The 20,791-nt window shown below is 43.0% G+C and overlaps 1 protein-coding gene across 9 annotated transcripts in view; it reads left to right on the top strand.

The window, feature by feature from the left end:
* The window catches only part of GATAD2A (GATA zinc finger domain containing 2A), a 91,247-nt gene that overhangs the window by 59,678 nt on the left and 10,778 nt on the right, over positions 1-20,791 (top strand). For all 9 annotated transcript variants that reach the window (XM_063290824.1, XM_063290820.1, XM_063290822.1 and 6 more), the window contains 5 exons: positions 2,803-3,080; positions 15,276-15,405; positions 16,178-16,309; positions 16,957-17,049; positions 19,067-19,198. In XM_063290824.1, coding sequence (XP_063146894.1) covers positions 2,812-3,080; positions 15,276-15,405; positions 16,178-16,309; positions 16,957-17,049; positions 19,067-19,198 — 756 coding nt within the window. In that variant the 5' untranslated portion in view covers positions 2,803-2,811. The remainder of the gene's footprint in view (positions 1-2,802; positions 3,081-15,275; positions 15,406-16,177; positions 16,310-16,956; positions 17,050-19,066; positions 19,199-20,791) is intronic.

Below are 20,791 nucleotides of genomic sequence, written 5' to 3'. Positions count from 1 at the left end.
AGGCACCATAACTTGGGAGGTAAAACGCTGACAGTTTTTGGCTATCAGAGAGATTCTGGACAGGGCAGTCAGATAATGGCTGGGTTGCTCACTTGTACTAATTACTGTGTGGAGTTTGTTTGTTTGTTGTTCAGCATCTGTGATCTCAGCTGCTGTGGCTTATTTAATAAATCATGGTTGAAACAGCTGGTTAGCATAGGGGTCCCCTACCTTTTCAGGGTGATGGAGACATTTGGAAGTGAATGTTGTGGGTAATCTCAGAAAATTATTACCATGCTAGGTATGGACAACCAGAGAACTTCACATCCCCAAAGGGAAATAGAGCGTTTGGTTTTAGCTGCCCACCAGGATATTTTTAATAAATACCTATGGAGTCCATGTGGCTCCAGAAGCATTGCTGGAAATACAAGTTATGCTTGAGGCTGATGATTTGCTTTATGGCCTGATTTTTTTTTAATTAAGATAATCTTTAAAATACAATTAGGACAGGGAGTTTGGGGAGTATGAAAAAATACGCGGTTGGGTACATAGTTGTGTCTTCATATCACATTGGGGACCCAAAGAATATTGCAGCGTATGAACCCAGCCAGTGTAATACTGAAGGCAGTGGACCAATGGGGAAGCTTCCAGTGATCATGGATACATTTGTTCTTTATTTGAAATTATGGGGTCAGGATGATATCATCATCATCATCATCATCATCATCATTATTATTATTATGGTTTTGCTTGCCAGAGGTCCTGGATTCAATCCTTACTGTTTCTAGATATATTTGGGGAAGAGCCCCACCCTGTCTGAAACCAGCTGCCAGTCAGTTTTGACTAACTTGGGCTCTGCAGGCAAATGGCCAGAATGGAGGGCAGGTGGAAAACAACTGGTACCAATTCCTAATTGACTTTATTTATTTGAACTGCTGCCATGTGTGTCACCTATGATCTTACAGCCTACATGGCTTGTGTAGCAGTTGCGAACTAAAAAGCAGTACAGTGTCCCTTCATATGAAACAGGTCCATGTTGAACCCAAGAGACTCTTGTAGCTGTATTGTGGTTTATGCACCTTCTTTGTAACTGTGGCCCCTCCCTCATGTCTCGCAAATAGCTTGTGCCTTAATTGGAGAGAGTAGTGCAGCCTCTCCTCACATATTTTAGAGATGGGTGCTCAGAATGTGCAGTTTGTCAATGGGCAGAGACTTTCTGTATTTCCAGGGTGCACAATCTGAAACCTTGGAACTGCAGGTAGCCCTCAAAAAAACATTAGTGCAAACCCAGAAGTTCTCCCAGATGCTTTTGCTGAATTGTTACAGATCACAAAAGAAATGATGATTTTGTCCCAGCACAGCCCACCACAATGTGCCCCCCACCCGAGTTCCTCGTGCCCTTTTGTGTCATAGTGTGTTGGTGATCTTGAACTGGCAGGTTGTTGGTCTTGCTGCTTTTCTGGTGTGTAGAAATTTGAAGAGAGCAAGGACCGTCATGGAGTGAAAACTCAAAACTGAAATTTCTTGAAACTAAAGGCCACTTGCCTTCTTCACTTTTGAATGTTTTCTCTTGAACCGTCTTCTTTTAGCTTCCAAGGCTTTTTCCTCCTCCCTCTCTTACGCCCTTCTCCAGTTTTTCTCCTACTTGCATTGAGAAAGTTGCACTGTCTTTGCCAACTTTTTTCCCCCCAAAGCCTTATGGTCCCGTCCTATCTGCCCCCCTTCCCCCCTCTTCTAATTCTAAGTTAGATCTTCTTTTCCCTTTTTTACTTTTGGATTGATTTAATTTTATTTGGGGGGGGAAATTCCCCCAAAGTGGCTTTTCCTGGCGGAGTGGTGGTGGCAGGGCAGCCGTTGCGGCGCTGGTGTCAAGCACGCTGCCCCTTTAAGAGGAGCAGAGGGGATGGTCCCCAGGACTTCTGCTGTGGAATGCCAGCTGCAGCAGATGCCGCAGCACACCAGCACTGCAAGATGGTGTCTCCGCTAGGGTTAACGACACTTAGCTTGTTGTCTGGAACCAGTTCAGACCGGTTTTCTGGAAAGTGCTTTGTGTCTCCGACTGAATCCTGGGAAAGGGTCATGTGTAGATCCAGTGATGTCATGGGATCACAAACTGACTCAGCTCTCCTCCCCCCACCCTCATCAGATATGTGTGTTTCTTGCAGGTATGGTTGGGGAGGCTTGGTCAGAAGCAGGCCTCTCCAGTGCATGTTCTCTCCTCCAAACAAACTTTTTAAGCCCTTTCCCTCAAATCTCCCTGATTTCCACCTGATTCCTAAGGATCCGGAGTACTTCCAGAACAGATTAAATTGTTGGGGTGGGAAGAGTTACCCAGCCCCTAGTTTTTAAGGGCACTGCTGAATCAGGTGCCTTATTTTTAGCATCAGCCTAAAGTTTCTAATTTTTTAGCTATGAAGAGTTGATGGGGAAGGGGAAAAGGAGCACCCCTGTACCCTGTTTGGGGGGGGTGCTTTTCACGGAGCTCTGGAACATGTCACCAGAAATAAAACTTTAAAGAAAACCAGGTATCTAAAATTATAAGAAAAGCAAGCTTAGTGTCTGAAGGAAATGCTCTGGATTTCCTCTGGGAAGTTAGGCATACTTGCACCTGTTTTTATCAAATGGTCTTGGATTTTAATTATTTGATTTCCACTCAAGGGGTGCAATTTAGGGTGGGGGGTGAGTACAGGATCAGAGCTGAACAACTTGATTTGCCACAGATGTGGTCCTGGGTTGTGTAATATATGGCACCCGGATGATGTACCTTTAACATTCTCTCTCTCTCTCTCTCTCCCACCCCACCCCACCCCGCTACTTTTCCAGAGCACCATAATGACGGAGGAAGCTTGCAGGACACGAAGTCAGAAGCGAGCACTTGAACGGGAAATCACCCAAAACGACGTGGACTGTAAAAAGATGAAAATGGACAAGGGGCTTCTGGGCGGCCCTGAGGCCAACTCTGAAGGGGGGGACCTTAAGATAAAGACTGACCCTGGATCTGGTAGAGTCCAAGGATTATTGAAAGGAGGAGAGATGAAAGCAACAATCAGAGTGGAGGTTCAGACGGGGGATGAGCCAGTGGATATGAGCACCTCAAAAAGGTAAGTGATCATAATGAGTTTTAAGAAGCAAGTGGCCATGCCTCTCATTCACTTGTCCAGGCAATTTGGGTGATAGAAAATGTTCTGGACCATAATAGAAACTGAAAAGACAGGAAACAGAAGGAAGCATCTGGTTCATCCAGTATTGATGGAACTCCCTGCCACATCCTTTTGGTTAGTTTGGTTTAATATTCCTCTGTATTATTGATATAACAGTCGTGGTTCTTAGGGTTGTTTTTCCCATGATCCTCACCATTTTTTCTATAACCGCCGCTGATGCAACTGCTTTTGCTTATGTAGTTAACCAAGCACACAGGCTCATGTCTCACACACACGCTTTAGTAAACTTTGGGGAGAAATTAATGCAGACTGGGAGTATTTGGAGGAACAGAGTACTGAGGTGGAGCGTCAGGCTGGGTTGGAAGGTGAAGGGATTGAGCGTTCTGGAGGAAGGGAGAGTTGGTTGAAGCAGAGAACAGGACGGCTTCTCGTGGCTATTTGCTGATCCCAGTTGTTACAAAGTGGGACTTCAGTGTTCAAACACAGTTTGCTTTGGCTTTTCAGAAGCTGAAGGACAAGCAGGGTTAAGTATTGTTCTTGTCCTGGGAAAGTTTCCTGGTAGTTTCTGACTAAGGCTGAGAGAAGGAAGATAGATGCTTTTGAACTGTGGTGTTGGAGGAAAATCCTGAGAGTGCCTTGGACTGCAAGAAGATCCAACCAGTCCATACTCCAGGAAATAAAGCCAGACTGCTCACTTGAGGGAATGATATTAAAGGCAAAACTGAAATACTTTGGCCACATAATGAGAAGACAGGACACCCTGGAGAAGATGCTGATGCTAGGGAGAGTGGGGGCAAAAGGAAGAGGGGCCGACCAAGGGCAAGGTGGACGGATGATATTCTAGAGGTGACGGACTCGTCCCTGGGGGAGCTGGGGGTGTTGACGACCAAGAGGAAGCTCTGGCGTGGGCTGGTCCATGAAGTCACGAGTCAGAAGCGACTGAACGAATAAACAACAACAAGTTTCTGACTAGATGTAGTTGAAGAAAGTGCTGGGCCTGATCACCCAAATAGCTAACTATAAATTGGCCTGCAAGGCACTGCCCAATGAGATTGTTTCTAACTAAGCTGCTCTGATGAAATGGAAAGAAAATAGTATAATTCAAGCAGTGGGGAAATATTGTTTGTATTAATTATCCTGAATAGTGAAATTGTTGCAACTGTCTTCCTTGCCTCCCCCCCACAAAAAAATTAATTTGTAAATTTACTGGCTACCACTGCACGGTAAGCCTGCTCATTAAGGGAGTTGCTGTAATTTAGTTACTTCTAGGCTCTCTACATAGGGGCTGTAGGCTCCTATGCTCCCTATGTCCCCACTGAGTAGGAAAGCCTTGTAGTGTGTCTGATACCAGAGCTATCTAACAGGAGGGATCACACTCTGCAGCCACTCACAGGCATGTTGATTTCTTTGGTAAAACTTACTTTGTTTGACTCTTGGGTAGAACAGCAACTTGATATGTTTTGAGCATTCTACTTTCTGCTTTCCCCAGCACCCAGTCCTATGCCTCCAGGAAGCTCTTGATTGGGGCATCAAGGCAACAGCCCATCCTTCATGGTTCCCAGTACTGTAACTGATATTCAGGAGGTAGACTGCCTTTGAATATGGAGGTTCCATCAGAGGTTCAAACACAGTAAACACAAAAATGATCTTTATGTAATCCAGACTGACCCATGACACCAAGCCACGGTCACACATGATACTAAGCCATGGTTTGCTTACCACCTTACTGGCTAGATTCATGCAGACTGTTAAGCCGTGAACCCCAGTTTAGAGACCATAATGGCTGGCTCACATATTCTAAGCCAACACAAAACCAACCACATTTTGGGTTCTGTGTGGTGCGTAGACGTGAAGGGAACAGTTTGCAGCTCACTGTTAGTGCACATGCTTTGCTTCCCAAGTCCTGAGTTCAATTCCTGGAAGCTTCAGGAACGGCTGGGAAAGATTTTTCCCTGAAATACAAAGGTAGTATTGAACTAGATGAGCAACAGCCTCACTTAGTTTCCAATTTTTAAAAAAATCAAACAATCAAGTATTCGTTCTAATAAAAACCTGGTGGACATATATTCCAATATTTCTTTGGAATTCCTCCTAATGAATTAAAAAGTGCTGATTTTTAGCAATATCTCTATCTTTGGGAAGAGAGAACCCAACCTGTTTTACTGGCCTGTTGGGAGGATGAAAACAGGGCAGTCTTCCTTCAGAAGGTATAATGCCCAGAGCTAAGGGGAATACATAATACTCTGTATAGATCACTGTGGGCTGGAGCTTTGCAACTTGGTTTAAAATAACAAGAAGTTATATAAGAGAGAGGTTGGACTCCAGGTAGGGCTAGATTCCAATTCACTTAGGTGACTTGGGCCTAAACTCTCTGGCAGAGGTCCTGAAGACAAATTTAGGATGACAATTTAGAAGAGAACCATGTATGGTTCTTGAACTCCTTGGAGAAAGAATGGAATTTAAATGAAGACTAATTAATGAATTAATTACTAGAAGTTGACACGTGCACTGAGAAGAAAAGAATGCAATGTTTTTGGGGGTAGGAGAGTTTGAACTGAAGGTATGCAGAGATAGCACTATTTATTTTTATTTTTATATATATATATTCCCCCAAATTTCTGTCACCGCCCATCATTTTATTTATTTATATATATATTTCCCCCCCCCCCAATTTATGTCACCGCCCATCTCCCCCAAAGGGGGACTCTGGGCGGTTTACAACACAATAAACAAATTAAAACCATAAAACATAGATTGCAATACAAAATATCATTATAAATAGATAAATATACGACCCCAAAAAGCTCTCATTCAATGGGGAGGGCACTATGGCCATTCAGGAACAAAAACATCTGAGTGTAAAGCAATCTTGAGTTTGGGGAGAAAAGTATTGTTTGGAGAGTTGCTAGTGGGTTTTTTGGTCAGGCAAAGTAGAGGAAAGCCAAAGGTATTTTATACTTTGGTAGGTATAAAAAATATCTCAGGAGGACTGCAAAATGTGGCTAGGAAGAGCTTTAATAATTCCGTGTAGCCTAGTGTCCTCTGGGTTCTCTTGAGCCTGACCATTTCACAGAGGCCCATGTTGGCCCCTGCATGGTAAGACATTTGATGGTGCCCACTGGGCCTCAAATTTTGCCTGTCTCCTCCCCCTGCACACCAGCACCTGCTGACGCTTCAGTTTCTAGCAGTGATGTTGCAACCACCAGCTTTCTATCATACTTTTGATGGACTTACCTTGTGGCTGTGTTTCACAGCAATCTAATGAGCAAGGAGTCATTCTGGCTGGGAACTTAACAAACTGCAGTCCCAGCACGTTTAGTGGGTGCCAGAGTGGGGAAGACGATGCTAGAGATTCAGTTGGAAATTCCCTAGATACAAAAGTGCATTTCCCTGAGCACTGCTGAGTTCTGTAAGTAGGCATCAGACTCCACATCTTTTCTTATGATGTTGCCCAGGGAGTGGGATCTTTTGCAGGGGCCATATTGCCCAATCTTCCTATAGAAAGCCCACAATCAGGAATATAGCTGCTTTTCTTCTGACATTTAATTGCAGGATAAAACAGTGCAGGTTTTGTACTTGATGGGGATAGTGAGCCCTGATTGGGGTCTTGGTTTTATAAATCACAAATGGCATCAGGCCACTGCTTGGGGAGCATTTTAGGTCTGTTACCCTAAAAAGGCCTTCTAAAATATCTGATTCTAGCCAGTCCACGTTTGACAGTCAGAATTTTAAATAATTTCATTGGAATTAAAAATGAGGATAGTTGGTCAACCTGTTCTTCTGGGAAAGCAGGTTATGCTGATGAAGTGTATGTATGTGTGTATATGTTTGTGTATCACCCCACCCTCCAGCTACTTTTTAGCATGCACAGTTTTATCTTGTGCAGGATGTGCCTTTGATTTATGGAGGAGGATGGGAGAGTGGCCTTTTTTTTTTTTTTGCTTCCTCTTTGCAAATAACTTTTTCTCTTCTTCCTTTCGTTTATTGCGGGAGGGTGTTCAAATTTCTCTCCTTTTCTGTTGATCATAAAGTTCACAGCCATCCAAAGGCATCATCTTTTGAAATCAGGTGTTCTGGTGGGTGCTTAGAAAATTTTAACAAATAAAGTCTTCCAAGTGACCCACATTTCCCAGGGATTTTAAATTGTAAATATACAAGGGCCTGTTCTGCATGATTTATTTATTTATTTTATTTTATTTATATTTCAAATTTAATCACCACCCATCTCCCTCAAAAGAGGGACTCTGGGCGGTTTACAATAAAATATATATGGGAAACACCCCAGATTTAAAGACCACGTGGCTTGGAATACCAGTTTATGGGGATTTGGGGGAAGTGGAGGGCTAGGCTGTTGCCCTCAAGCCCTACTTCTTTTCTTTTTCTAAGACATCTGGGTCGCCAAGGAAGCTTTGCAAACTGGACCTGCAGTCTTAACCAAAAGAGCTACTGCTAAGACTTTTAAGGGGATGGTGAGCATACAGTTCAGTTTCCTGATAACTTTTTCTTTGAAAAAGTTGCCAGCCATACAGTTGCAAAGATACATTTGAAGCTGTGTGGGCACCATTTGATGAAATCTTAGAGGCAAAATGCTGTTTGTATTACTGGTTTAACAACCTGAGTCTTTCTTTCTCTCTCCCCCCCCCCCCAATTTCTCTTGTTCTTTTAAGGTTCTAGTCAAGGAAAGGAGAATCCATAGCTCTAAAAGTTGTTAAACTACAATTCCCAACAGCCTTAGCTTCCATGACTGGTAGTTAGGGATATTGGAAACTGTTGTTCAGCAATATCTGGAGGGACACATGGCCTTCATTTTTCTTTTGGTCATGTTTGGCTTGAAAGTGTTGGTATTATAGGTTGTCCTTGCTTAATGACTACAATTGGGACCGGCAACTCTGTCTCTAAGTGCCACAGTCGTTAAGCGGAAAATCACGTGAGTGTGACAGGCTTACGACCTTACTTCCCCTTTGGTCATTAAGTGAAGTGACCCAGTGGCCAAGTGAAAAATCATATGACCATGACTTAGAATTTTACTTCTGCCTTCTGTATTAACTCTGCTTGTTGCAAGCCAGGTGTGAAGTACGTGAATGACGATAATGTGACCGTGGGACCCTGCGACAGTTGTAGATGCAAGGATTGGTTGCAAAGTTGTTTTTTAGCACTGTCATAACTTTGAACTGTCACTGCACGAGGCAGTTGGTAAGCGAGGACTACCTGTACTAAGATGTTGGCAATCCATCAGAGGATGGAGTTAAAGTTTTCCAGTGGTTAGGAGTAAACAGCTCTGCAGAGCCCCTCTCCAGAAAAAACAGCATAAATTCTGCACAGTAGCTGACTATCATGCCAGGTTGCTAAGTTAACCTGAGATATTGGTTACGATATTCAGCTTGGTGCAAGAGTCTAATTCAGTCAAAATATACGCATTCTAACTGACTGGCTTGCAAGTGCCAGTTCCGGGTTCTCTTGGGCCTGGGACTAGTTTTACCCCTTGTCTTCTTTATGCTCAGAAGTCACTATCACTCCAGGAGGGCAGAGCACGGCATGGCTTCATTGCGATTCCTTGTTCCTGTCCTGGTGATTCAAGTCAGGCAAATTAAAATAACAGCAAGGAGGAGGAGCATTAGTTCAGCTGCTCCCTGAATTGGAGTGGACATCCTGTTGAGACCTGGCCCCAGACAATACAAGCCCCGTAAGCTGAGCACTTACTGATGATTCTTCTAGTGTTCCAGCAGGTGCAAGTCAAATGATTCCCAGATGTTGAGGAAGAGGCTGTGGAGTCAGCAGCCTTCCCCTTTTTATTCAGCTTCTGGTAGTCAGATGTAGATCTCTCTGCATCGTGGAGGGTCCATGTAACTGCTTGCTGAGAGCACAAGTTCAGCTTCGTGAACCAGACTTCCTCGAGTTATCTCATTGTCCTCCAGCCGGTAGTCAAGGAATCTGCTCAGGATGCCGTGAATGGGGAATCTCATGCACCGTAATTCTCTCTTTGGTCAAAAGCAAGAGGTCCATGATGCCTCTTCACTGTTTTTTATTTTGAAGGGCTCTAATCTCAGCCATGGCAAACAACTTGGAAGCAGGTTATAAATATTTTTGAAAGTAACAACAGAAGCAAGGAGCTGAAGCATTCTTGCTTTGTTGTTGTTGTTGTCGTATCCATCCTTTATTTTGTGCAACTCACCGCTGCGTACATAATGCTCCTTCCTGCCTCCTTTTCCCCCCATAATTGGTGTCTAAAATTATGAACAAATCTGTGTCAAAAAGCTTGCAGAGATTGCTCTCTGGAATATACAGTGATTTTTTTTATTTGATTGATAATGTGCCTTCAAGTCAGTGTCAACTCTTAGTGACTATACATAGATTTTCTCCATAATTTGGTCCTTCAGGTATTCCAACAATTCACCCATCACCACTGTAACTGAGTCCATCAGCCTGGCTGCTGGTTGTCCTCTTCTCTTTCCTTCCACCTTTCCCAGCATTAGATCCTTCTCTGGAGAACTAGGTCTTTGCATAATGTGTCCAAAGTAGGATAATTTGAGTCTGGTCATGTATGTCTTCAGTGACAACTTCGGGTTGATTTGTCTGATGATCCACTTGTTGGCTCCCCATGGGATTCTCAGGAGTCTTCTCCAACACCAGAGCTCAAATGCATCAATCCCCTTCCTATCCTTCTTCAAAGTCCAACTTTGGCTTCCGTAGAGTGTCACAGGGAATACCATGGCTTGCAGTATTCTGATCTTTGTAGGTGTAGACGCATTGTGGCTTCTCAGTATGGCTCCCTTATTGCAGTTAGTAGCATCGTCTCTCGTTTCATGTGCTTTTTTATAGCTCTATAGTTTTTAATTCTGACTGTTTTATATATATTATTGGTTTTTTCTTAAGTGTTTTACACCACCCACAGTCACTCTCTTGTGAGATAGGTGGCTATACAAAGGTAGACAGGTAGGCAGACAGGCAGGCAGGCAGGTAGGTAGATAGATAGATAATCTTTTTTAAGGCCCCCATTAGAAATGGCCTCCATGATTGCATTTTGGGGTGTTTTCCTTTGACTAGGGAAGCAACCTACAACTTTTCCCCAAAGGCATTGAAGACCACATGTGTGACTATTCCAATCTTCTGCGGAACTACTCTAACCTCAGCCCACAGTGTTAGCCATATTCTCTTCAGCAAATTTCAGCCTCTTCATTACAACCACATTTGTTTTCCATTATTCATATAACGATGACGATAATTGCCACATTGATATGGCCGTTTGCCGTATTCTGGGCAGGAGAATTCCTTGGTATGGGATTACACTGCTCCTCTGTGCTTTCGGAAGATCCTGCAAACAAAAGGAAGATGAAAGGTTGGGCCACAGCTTGCCTTGCTACTTTTCTTTTCGGAAGGAGATTGTTGAAATTTGTTTTAAAGAGAGCATGCAAAATGTGATGTTCTGCCTCTGCTGCTGCTGCTGCTGCTGCTGCAAAGGAGGTCCAGTCTTGAATCTGGATACCTCTGCTAGTAAATAAATCCACACAGAAGCCCCAGGAAACTATGCACTCAAGGGTGGGTAGACTTAAGGTTATTGGGGTTGATGGTTATCAGAAATTTAAAGTGATACCACTTAGGTGACTTTAGGTGATCTTGGAAATGCAAAGTTGGATCAGACCTGATATAAGTATCTGGAAGGGAGGCTACTAGGAAATCCCAGGGTTGCAGGCTGGACTGAGAAAACAAACAAAATGGCCTCAGTGATCATTATCTGTTGTTTTCTGATATGTTTTATCTGTTGCATTTTGCCACTGTATTGATATTTTATTGTGTTAGCTGCCCAGAGTTGTTTTATGTGAGATGGGCAAACCTATAAATCTAATAAATAAAAAATGCATCAAACCAGAACATGTCCTAGAAGAAGGTAATGGCAAATTGCTTTCATGTTGATGCCAAGGAAGCTACCTAGATTTGTCCACGTAGTCCCTAAGAGTCGAGCTGGACTCAAGGAGGTCTTTACCTGTCTTAGAAATGCAGGTTTCCTCAACTGGAGTGTTAATGCAGACAACATTCTGGGCCCAAGCATTTGTTCTGAGTCCCTAGAAGTGAAGTGCAGCTCCTAATTTTTGACCCCCTCAAAAAACAAAATCTTCCCTCAAGCTTTCGTCATTTCAGCAGTATTATTCATGGCAACCTCCATTTCCTTGGTGCCTTTTAAGCGTTACGACTGCAGCTTATAATCTTTGGCCACAACTTCTGGAAGCTGGGCATTGCTGAATGCCAGGTGGCAGACTGATTTATGGTGGGATGGCAATGTTTTTTCCCTCTTCATTTCACTACAGAACTGAGAAAAGTGTTGCGCCGAAGCAGTTCAGTTCCTTGAATGTATGTGTGATTTCTCCCCTTCCTTCCATTTTCTTACCGTACCTGTCTTCTTCACCCCCCCCCCCACCATTCCACAAAATGAAAGCAATGTGTCACAAAACCAGTTCCAACCGGTTTGTTCCCATGGCTTTTCCACTACGTGGGAAGGAATGGTTAAAAAGGTCACGTGACTGGCAAAGCATGTCCCAGCCAGTCACATGGTTTGGGATGCTTATTAGAATAGAGGAAATTAGCTATTTGTGATGATAGTCGATCAAGGGGTGGCACAGGTGACTCCTGGCCATGGGCATTCATGATGAAAAACTTCAGGATCCCCTTCTGACAAAAAGAGGAAACTTGCTTCTTTCTTTTTTTTTAATAGTTTTTATTAAAAGATTTTACATATATAATAAGTACATTCAAAGAAAAAGATACAGTAAATGTGAAAGAGAAAAAAAGAAAAGAGGCATAGAAAAAAGAACAGAAACGAACAGAAAACACGAAAAGAAATATAAAGAAGTGGCTTCTGCTCTTCTTGGCAATTACACACACAATTCTAATCAGACCCCTCTCTCTAAGATTCCATCGTAATTCCCTTCTTTCTATAACATATTCGTTCTACTCATCAAAACCGTAAGTCACAAAATGACTTTCTTTTTTACACAAAAAGTCCATCAGGAGTTTCCAGCCACTGAAGAGGAAACTTGCTTCTGTCGCATCTGGACTGTCAAGTGACCAGCAGTAACTCTGTTGAAAGCAGCGGCCAGGTTTCAAACTTGGAACCTCTTCCATACAAAGCTGATGATGGCCTTTCCCAAACATGATACTTCAGGATCTGTTCGATCTCTCTTACATTTTAGGCAAGGCAAATACTCTGGTCAGCAAATGGAAGTCTGCTTGTCTAAGGGAATTACATCTGCAAGGTTTACGAGTGGATTGTTGCTACGTGTGCCGACAAAAAAAAAGCTTTCCTGGGAATATCCCTTTTTGCAAAAGAATTGGCTTTCATTATATCAGCTACTTATCAGAAATCTTAGACTGATGCATTGCCGCTTTGAAATTTATTTTGGTTATTCTTTTCCAAACTTCTCACTCATAGCAACCTAGTACTCTTCATCCCCTCCTCCCTCACATGTCAGTAAAATTTAGTTTGTGTTCAGAGCAAGCTTTCGTATTCTCCAGACCTTTTCTTCAGGTAAGATGATAATCAGGGATGGCAAGGGATTGGCAACATTTTTAGATTCCATATCTAACATGCAATAGATCAGACATGTCCATCCAATCAAAAAATCATCTAGAATCTCAGAGCATTGGAGCAATTAGAGTTTTTTGCAGGAAGGTAGGGAAAAAGTGCAAATGGCCAGTTACATATGGCATGGGGGTGGAATCTAGCATTCTCAAAGAATTTAGCATTTGTTTCCTCTAGAAACACAGCCTATAAAATATAATTTTGAGGAATTCTATACCTAGAATTCCACTAGATCTCTCCTGAGGGTTCGATTTGCTTCATGATATAAAAGAAATGGAGTGTGCTGCAGGTTTGCCCATCTTTCAAAGGTTTCATTGGATTGAAGCCCATTCACTGTTTGAAAACATGCTATGTAATAGCATTAGTTCTGGGGTAATACATGCAAGATAGAAATGTCCTCTTTCGCAATCCTAATTTGAATCGTGTGTGCTATGCCTTTTCCAAATGCGGTTGTCCATGAGTCTGATGTAAGAAGTAGGCAAAAAAGACCCACCCCCCTTCCTTCCTTCCTTCCTTCCTTCCTTCTCTTTTAATTCTGGACTTCAACTTTTCTTTTATGTTGATAGTGAAGTATTCTTTTATGAGAGTGCCCTCTAGAGGAATTTCTATGTACTGCTGCTTTCACCTAGGATCTCTTTAGGTCAGCTGTTAACAATCTTTTTAGGATGGAAGTTTTACTTCCATAAAAACTTCTTGGTATAATTTCTTGTTAGGCACTTGATGATGCCCCCTCTTCTCAGACTGTTCCACTGCAAAAATAGGTGGTGGTGGTGGTGGTGGTGGTGGTGGTGGTGCAGTTGAATCCATTAGCATATAAGTACTATATTGACTGGCTCAAACTAAAAAAGAACCCTTTAATTAAGTATCTTTTGCAGTAGCCTCCAAGAACCATATGGATTATAGTATGAAGGTGTGTTGATTATCTCAGTGGCATTTGGCTATCTTGTAGCTCTGAGGAAATCAAACTGCGTTAGTTTCTTACTCTTGCAGAAAATCACGAAAGGTTAACTAGCTACTTCCTAGGAAGGAAGAGGAAAATTACTTTTTTTTTTGCTAGTTTTCAAGATATAAAATATTGACAAAACATGATCACGCACAAACACACCCTACCTTCAGAAAGTCTTTAAAAACTTGGTGATTCCCCTGGGTATTGGGGCTAGGATAAGCAGAGTTCCCATTGGGAGTGGGGTGTGAATGCAAGCCAGGTCGCCTGTTGTTATTTGCAGCTTTTTATCTTGGTTTTGTTGTGGTTGTGATAGTTATAAGCCACCCAAAGTCATATTGTTTGAGTTGGGCAGCCATATACTGTACACTCAGTAAATAAATAACTGCTTTTATCTTCTATTAACTGTTTATACCATGGTATTTTTAAATAAAGTTTCACTGTTTATAATCAACTCATCTTCAGGGGAAATGAGCAACAAAACATCACACACCTACATCAGATAGTACTCTGTGAGGAAGAATAAGAGAGAAAATAATGTCAATATAACTACTGTAAGTTTATCTTATTGGGGAGGCAGCAGCAAGATTTTAAATGTTTGCTTACCCCACTCAAAAACGTAAAAAGAAATTGCACCATGGGTCTCTTTTCCAGGATGTTGAATGGGTTCTCATTTTGGTTCTGGTTTAATATGGCTGTGCAAACTCAGACATTGTGGTTTGCAAACCATAGTTTATACTTACCATGTAAAGAGAACCAAATGTGGTTTATTAGTAAACAAGAGATAAACCATGGCTTGATGTGATATGAGGAGTGTCCATTGTGTCTTGTGGAGTTCAGCTAATTTTATGCAGGGCTGAGACTGTTTCTGTCTGTCTAGGACTCCAGGCAGGTTTGAAGGAGATCCAGCCACCACTCTGCAGTTGAATGTCTCACTTTTGGAAATTGCAGCTGGGGGGCAGGGTCTCTCTGGTCCCCCTTAGCTGAGGTTCATTCCTGGCATCCCCGTTTAGGCTCTTCGTGTAAGAGCACCGGTGGTTAGACAAACCTGGCCTGTACGCACAGAGGCCAGGTCCAGTATGAAACCGCTTCACCGTGTATTGTGAGAGTATTGTATTTTTATTAATTCAGGTGAAGACAGTTTTGAAACTAGGTTGCCCAACTGTCTGCCTTATCTCCTTCTATAGTATGGCACTGTCAGTCATTTTTAAGTAATAAGCAGCTTTCTGCTGCCTTTGCTATCAAAAAAAGCCATTCCAAGTTCTCTGCCTTCCAAAGGTAATTTATTTGACCCCTCCATAAATAGAAAACGCACTTTACATAATTCATTTATTCTGGTTCTTTTAGCCTTGGTAAGTCAAGGAGTTGTCATAAGAGGTACTGGTTCTCCAGGCACTGGAATTCTTAGCCATTTGTTTCTGAATGGCTGAATATTCCTCTCACCCTCCAGCAGCCACAGGAACCAGAAGGCAGAAGTATCATTCTGGTTCCCCACAAATAGGCCTGGAAATAAACATTGCCGGGTGGGGAGAGGGTGGAGCCTTAGGATTTATTAATTCTTTTTCTTAAAAATATCCCCGCTTCTGCCCCTTCTTCTTTTGGGGTGTACCTTTTTCAGCGATGCAAAGCGAGAGAGGAGAGTCCCTTCGCCTGATGTAATAGTACTGTCGGACAACGAGCCGTCAAGCCCAAGGATGAATGGATTAACCAAAATAGCATTAAGAGAGACCAGCGCAGAAGTGCTAATGGTGAGTCTGACACAGCAGCCATACAGTTGAGGGCAAATGGCCTGCTTTATTTCCCCTTGATGTGTTCAGATCTTTTGGCCTGGTAAGTCATGAGTTCATCTCCAGGGCACCTCCCATCTGGGTCAAGTCTTCTCTTCAGCACAGCAGTTCATAAATCGACTCCCTTCTCTGTCTGGCTCCACTGGCAAAAACTGGTCATGTCATCTGCTTTGTTGCCGGTAGCCGGTAGCGTTTTGTCTGCTGTGATTCTTTTGCCGGCCTCCCACCTCGCTGGCTCTGGCCTTCCCCAACCCACCTCCTATTTCATTCTGTATCTCCAATTGAAGCACATGAACTTTCTCCTCCAGTTCAGGTCCCCCAGCTGCTCAAAATTCTCCACACACACCCACAAGACTCTGCTTTTTCTGTTGTTAATCGCTGGGCTGCTTACATGAACCATCCTCTGTCCCCTCTTGACTCTCATTCTTGGAATTCCTCCCGCAGCACGAATGTCAGTCTTCCCCCAGCCTTGTACCCTCCAGGGATGAAGAGAGGCCTGACGCTGCTGGCTAGAAACTTTGGCAGTTGTCCTTCAACATATCTGTAGGACACTGGATTAGAGAAGGCTGACTTAAGTCATACTGGTGCGCTCTCTCTCTCTCTCTCTCTCTCCCCCCCCCCACCCTGAAATCCCTCTCTTAAAGTCAGCCCTTCTGTTACCCTCCCAAATTTGGCTCTCCCCCTCCCTAAATGCAATTAAAACTTTTTCTTCTGGTCATGTGTGTCCTTGTAGAAAAGCAGCCCAGAAGAGCGGGAGCGAATGATTAAACAGCTGAAAGAAGAACTGCGGTTAGAAGAAGCTAAACTTGTCTTACTGAAAAAATTACGACAAAGTCAGATACAGAAGGAGACAACGGCTCAAAAGGTGTGCAGAGTCTGCCTTTTTCCAAGTTATATGTGCCCTTCCTAATCCGTCTCCCGCCCAGGCATTGGTTAGCTCTGGGACCAATTCCTGCAGAATGTGCCTTCAAATGGTCCCCCGCTAAGCACAACTTTTAAGATTTATTTATGGAACTCTGGCCTCTGAACTTTGAGCTATAAATGGTCCTATAAGGCTGGACAGAGTGGGGAGAAGTGAAGATAGGGAGAAAAGACAGCATTGCAGGAAAAGAGAGGCTGATTATTGTAACAGGCTGCCATCATTTTTTAAATTGTCTGTCCCTGACGGCTGGACCTGGGGGGTCTGCAAGAGGCCGTTCGGTAACACGGTGCCATCACCAGAGTGGGCACAGCTGTACATTTTTTTTTACGTTCCTTGTTTTTTCAAGGATGTAAATGAAAGCAGGATGCTTCCAAGAAGCAAATTGCCATCATTGCTGCACTTCTTCCTGAAAACTGGGCTAAAATTGTGCAACCAAAAATACAGGCATTTTGGCACCAGATTTTGGTGGTAAAAGCTCAGGGTGCTGGGCCCACAGATGGAGAGCTGGAGGAGTGCCCTTGAGCTGGGGGTAGCCCACTCCTGCCCTAACACATCTCTCTTCCCCATGCGTTTCCCTGTCTGTTTCATAGCCTGCTGGTTCTTCAGGAAATGCTGTAGCAACACCTCCCCCGTTAGTGCGGGGAACACAGAACATTGCATCCAGCAAGTCAGCCCTTCTACAGGTAAGTACGTAGGAAAGATCTTTGTTAGTTACATTATTTTAGGACTCAGTCTTATAGGCTGCCTCAGTCGTGTGTGTTCCTGCGGCTTGTCCTTTATTCAGTTCTGAGTGGATGAAGGAACTGGAGATGAAGCTGTATTAATCTTAATATTGCCTTCAAGTCAGTGTTGACTCCTGGTGACTGCCTGGACAAGTCCCTGCAGTTTTCTTGGCAAGGTTTTTCAGAAGTGGTTTGCCATTGCCTCCTTCCCAGGGCTGAGAGAGAGCGACTGGCCCAAGGTCACCTAGGTGCCTAAGGCGGACTAGAACTCACAGTCTCCCGGTTTCTAGCCTGATGCCTTAACCACTACACCAAACTGGCTGTCATAGATTTATTAAGGAGATGATTATTGAACACAAGGGAAGTGGAGGGAAAATGTAGTTTCTTGCCCTTGATTTTTCTGGAAAAGCTCTTTCTGAGGGGTTTCCAAATTCCAAGCTTGGCTCAGACTTTCACAGGTAGCTTTACTTGCATAAGTGGAGTGAGGTTTGTTGTGATCCAGTTGTATGAAGGAGTTTACAGGGAAATCGCAGGTTCTTATCAGCAGATAGCACACTTAGACAGAAGTCTAAATCAGTGTTTCTCAGGAGTGTTCCCTGATTCACACATTTCGTTGTCCCTTTGAAAGAAATATGCATTTTTGAGTGTTGAAGAATACAAACAGTCCTCACTTAACAACCGTTCATTTACTGATGGTTCAGACTTACAACAGTGTTGAAAAAAATGATTTATGACTGGTTCTCACACTTATGACCATTGCAGCATCCCCACAGTCATGTGATCACAATTTGGGCACTTGGCTGGTTCACATTTATGACTGTTGCAGTATCCTGTGGTCATGTGATCACCATTTTCGACCTTCTGGCAAGCAAAATCAATGGGGAACCACATGATTTGCTTAACAACCACTTGGTTAGCTTAATGCCTGCAGTGATTCACTTAACAACCAACACAAAAAGGCTGTAAAATTGGGTTGGATTCACTTAATGACCACTTAGCAACCAAAATTCTGGTGCCTGTTGTGGCCGTTAAGCGAGGACTACCTGTATACCTGAAACTAACCCATCCTCAGAGGAGTCACAACATTTCCCCCCACATTATTATGAGCCATTTTTTGTGAATGGTGATTGACTGAAATAGGTTCATTCCTATAACTCATCTAGAGATGCAGCAGACACCTTCCCACATGGAGGAAAAACGTTGGTGCAGAAATAGACAAAGCCATAGTGGTGAAGTATGTGGGGATATAGCAGGCAGCCTTCTCTGCTAAGAATGATAAATGCACCCAATTTTAAAAGAAATAACAAAATCATTTTCTTGCCCATCAGAGTCTGACTTTTATAACCTAAAATACTTCCAATGACTTATGCAGAGATGCAACACACAGTCTCCATGGGATTGGATAGCATTTCTGCTTACAAACCCTTTAAATTAGCAGTCCATTTGGAAATGCTTCATTCATATGCAGAGTCTCCTTAATAAATACCGGTATCTCAAAAGAAACTTTTTAGTACCCCATTTTGGGTACTCTACTAAAGGGAGCTGAGACCAGGGGGTGCTGCTTTTTGGTAGTAGCAATTTTTTTACTTCTATTGTTTGTCTAGAACAGTATTTCTCAATCTTGGTAACTTTAAGATCTGTGGACTTCAACTCCCAGAATTCCTCAGTGAGCATCTAGACACTGGTCTAGATCCATGAGGGACTGCTTTTATTTTTATGCTTACTGTGGAGGTGTTAAGATTTTTCTTTTTCATATCAGGTAAACCACCAAGAGTTTAACTGATTGCAGGGGATATAAATATGCTAGATAAACTAAGCATGTTGGGATTTTGTCTCATCCATTTTTCCTTGGCTAGACTTAAAAGAACACTATCAAGGACTTTCATGGAACCAAATTTGACTTTCTGCAGTTACAAAACAAAACCATTTTTTTCTCTCTGCTCCCCGCCCCCCCAAACTCTCCCCGGTCCCGAAACAGAACACTTCTTCACGTATTCCTGGGACGGTTATTCCTCCCCCTTTGATCCGTGGTGGGCAGCAGACGTCTTCAAAGCTGAGCTCTCAGCAGAACACGCAAATAGTAATGCCACCTCTAGTCCGAGGAGCACAGGTAACTTATTGCTGTACCTTACATTTTTCCCTTTTTTTTCTACCCCCATCCCCCATCCTTGCTCTCCCAAGATCCCCAGTTTGACCCTGCGTATCTCTGCCAAGCTGGGAAAGATCCTTTTCTGCCTGAAATCCCAGAGGGTTGCTCCTGGCTGGATTATGCTGGGCAAGAGAGGTTGAGTTGTGTCAACTCCCTTCAATGGAAGGCAGAGATGGGTGCCTTTTGATCGTTTCTCTATACACATGGTCATCGTGTAGCAACTGCCTTGTTTAGCAACCGTTCTCAGTTACAAGGGTGGTGAAAAAGTAGCTTTATGACCAATCCTTGCAATTATGACCTTCGCAGGTCTGTAAAGCAAAAGAAAACTGAAGGAAGATCATAAGCACAATCACGGTTTCACTTAGCAACTGCTTTGGTTAATGACCAACTTGCCAGTCCCAACTGTCGATAAACAAGGACTACCTGTGTAATGCAAGTTCACTGCTGGCCCATGCCCACTTCCTCAGAAACAGCCATTTAAGCAAAGGCTGATGATTCAGTTGAGAACGTTAATATGCTTTACATGTATTGATTCATTTATATACCCTGCCTTTCTTCTGGGAGCTTAAGACAACATCCATGGTGGTCTTGCTTCATTTTACTCCCCATAACAATAAGCCTGTGAGGTAGGTTGGGCTGAAAAAGAATCACTGGCCTGTTTGCTTATTACGTGTTAATTTGAGTTATGCTCTACCCTTTCTATTCTAGCAAATACTCAAGGCAGCTGGCATACATGCATGCATACACGATGCTATTCCTTTTGGGGTGAGCAACATTCTGCACACCACAGAGAAATAAGGCAGAAGAAATTAAATTACTTACAAACTAGCAAGACAAAGGAATTAAAGTTGTAAGAGAAGAAAAAGGAGACTAGTTAAAACTATTTTGTACCATTCACTGTACCTCTCCATGCCTTTCTGTTCTGGCAAACCATCCCTGCTTCTACTGTGTCTTTCAGTCACCATCCATCACTTCTTACCACCTTTTGTTATTTAAGCTTGTCACCTCTCTCTTTTTCAAGGTCTCATCAACTCTGTCAAACTGCAACTTTCTCAGTCTTGCCCTCCTTCTCGACACATTTGTTCTTCTTCCATATTTTTGTTCTACCCTTTGAGCCTCATATATTCTCTCTGTATCAGCCTTTATCATCCTTTTGACCTTGGAGGAACCCTTCAAATATTTTTCAGGCCTTGGGGGAATCCCTGCACATTCAGGCTGAAATATTGGCCTGAAGTTACAAAGTTTCATGGGTAGGCCTGCCTTTATGCATTAACAGTGTTCTTAAACTAAACATAAAGAATGAAACTTACCTCTTTAATGTGAAGTTGCCCAAATTTGAAATAATTTTTAAAATAAATCGTGATCTCCCAGGGAACCCCCAGTGACCACTCGCAGAATCCTGGGGTTCCATGGTTGAGAAACCCTGATCTATATGATCAAGCCCACCTTATGCCAGTCACTTGTTTTTGTATTCACTCCACATTCATTCCGCATCCCTTCATTCTTGACCCTTTCTCTTCTCCATAACACTTCTTAAGTGCCCTATTTCCACTG

The sequence above is a fragment of the Candoia aspera genome, chromosome 1 (genome assembly GCF_035149785.1).
Source record: "Candoia aspera isolate rCanAsp1 chromosome 1, rCanAsp1.hap2, whole genome shotgun sequence".
NCBI lineage: Eukaryota > Metazoa > Chordata > Lepidosauria > Squamata > Boidae > Candoia > Candoia aspera.
This window is presented reverse-complemented; position numbering and strand designations above follow the sequence as displayed.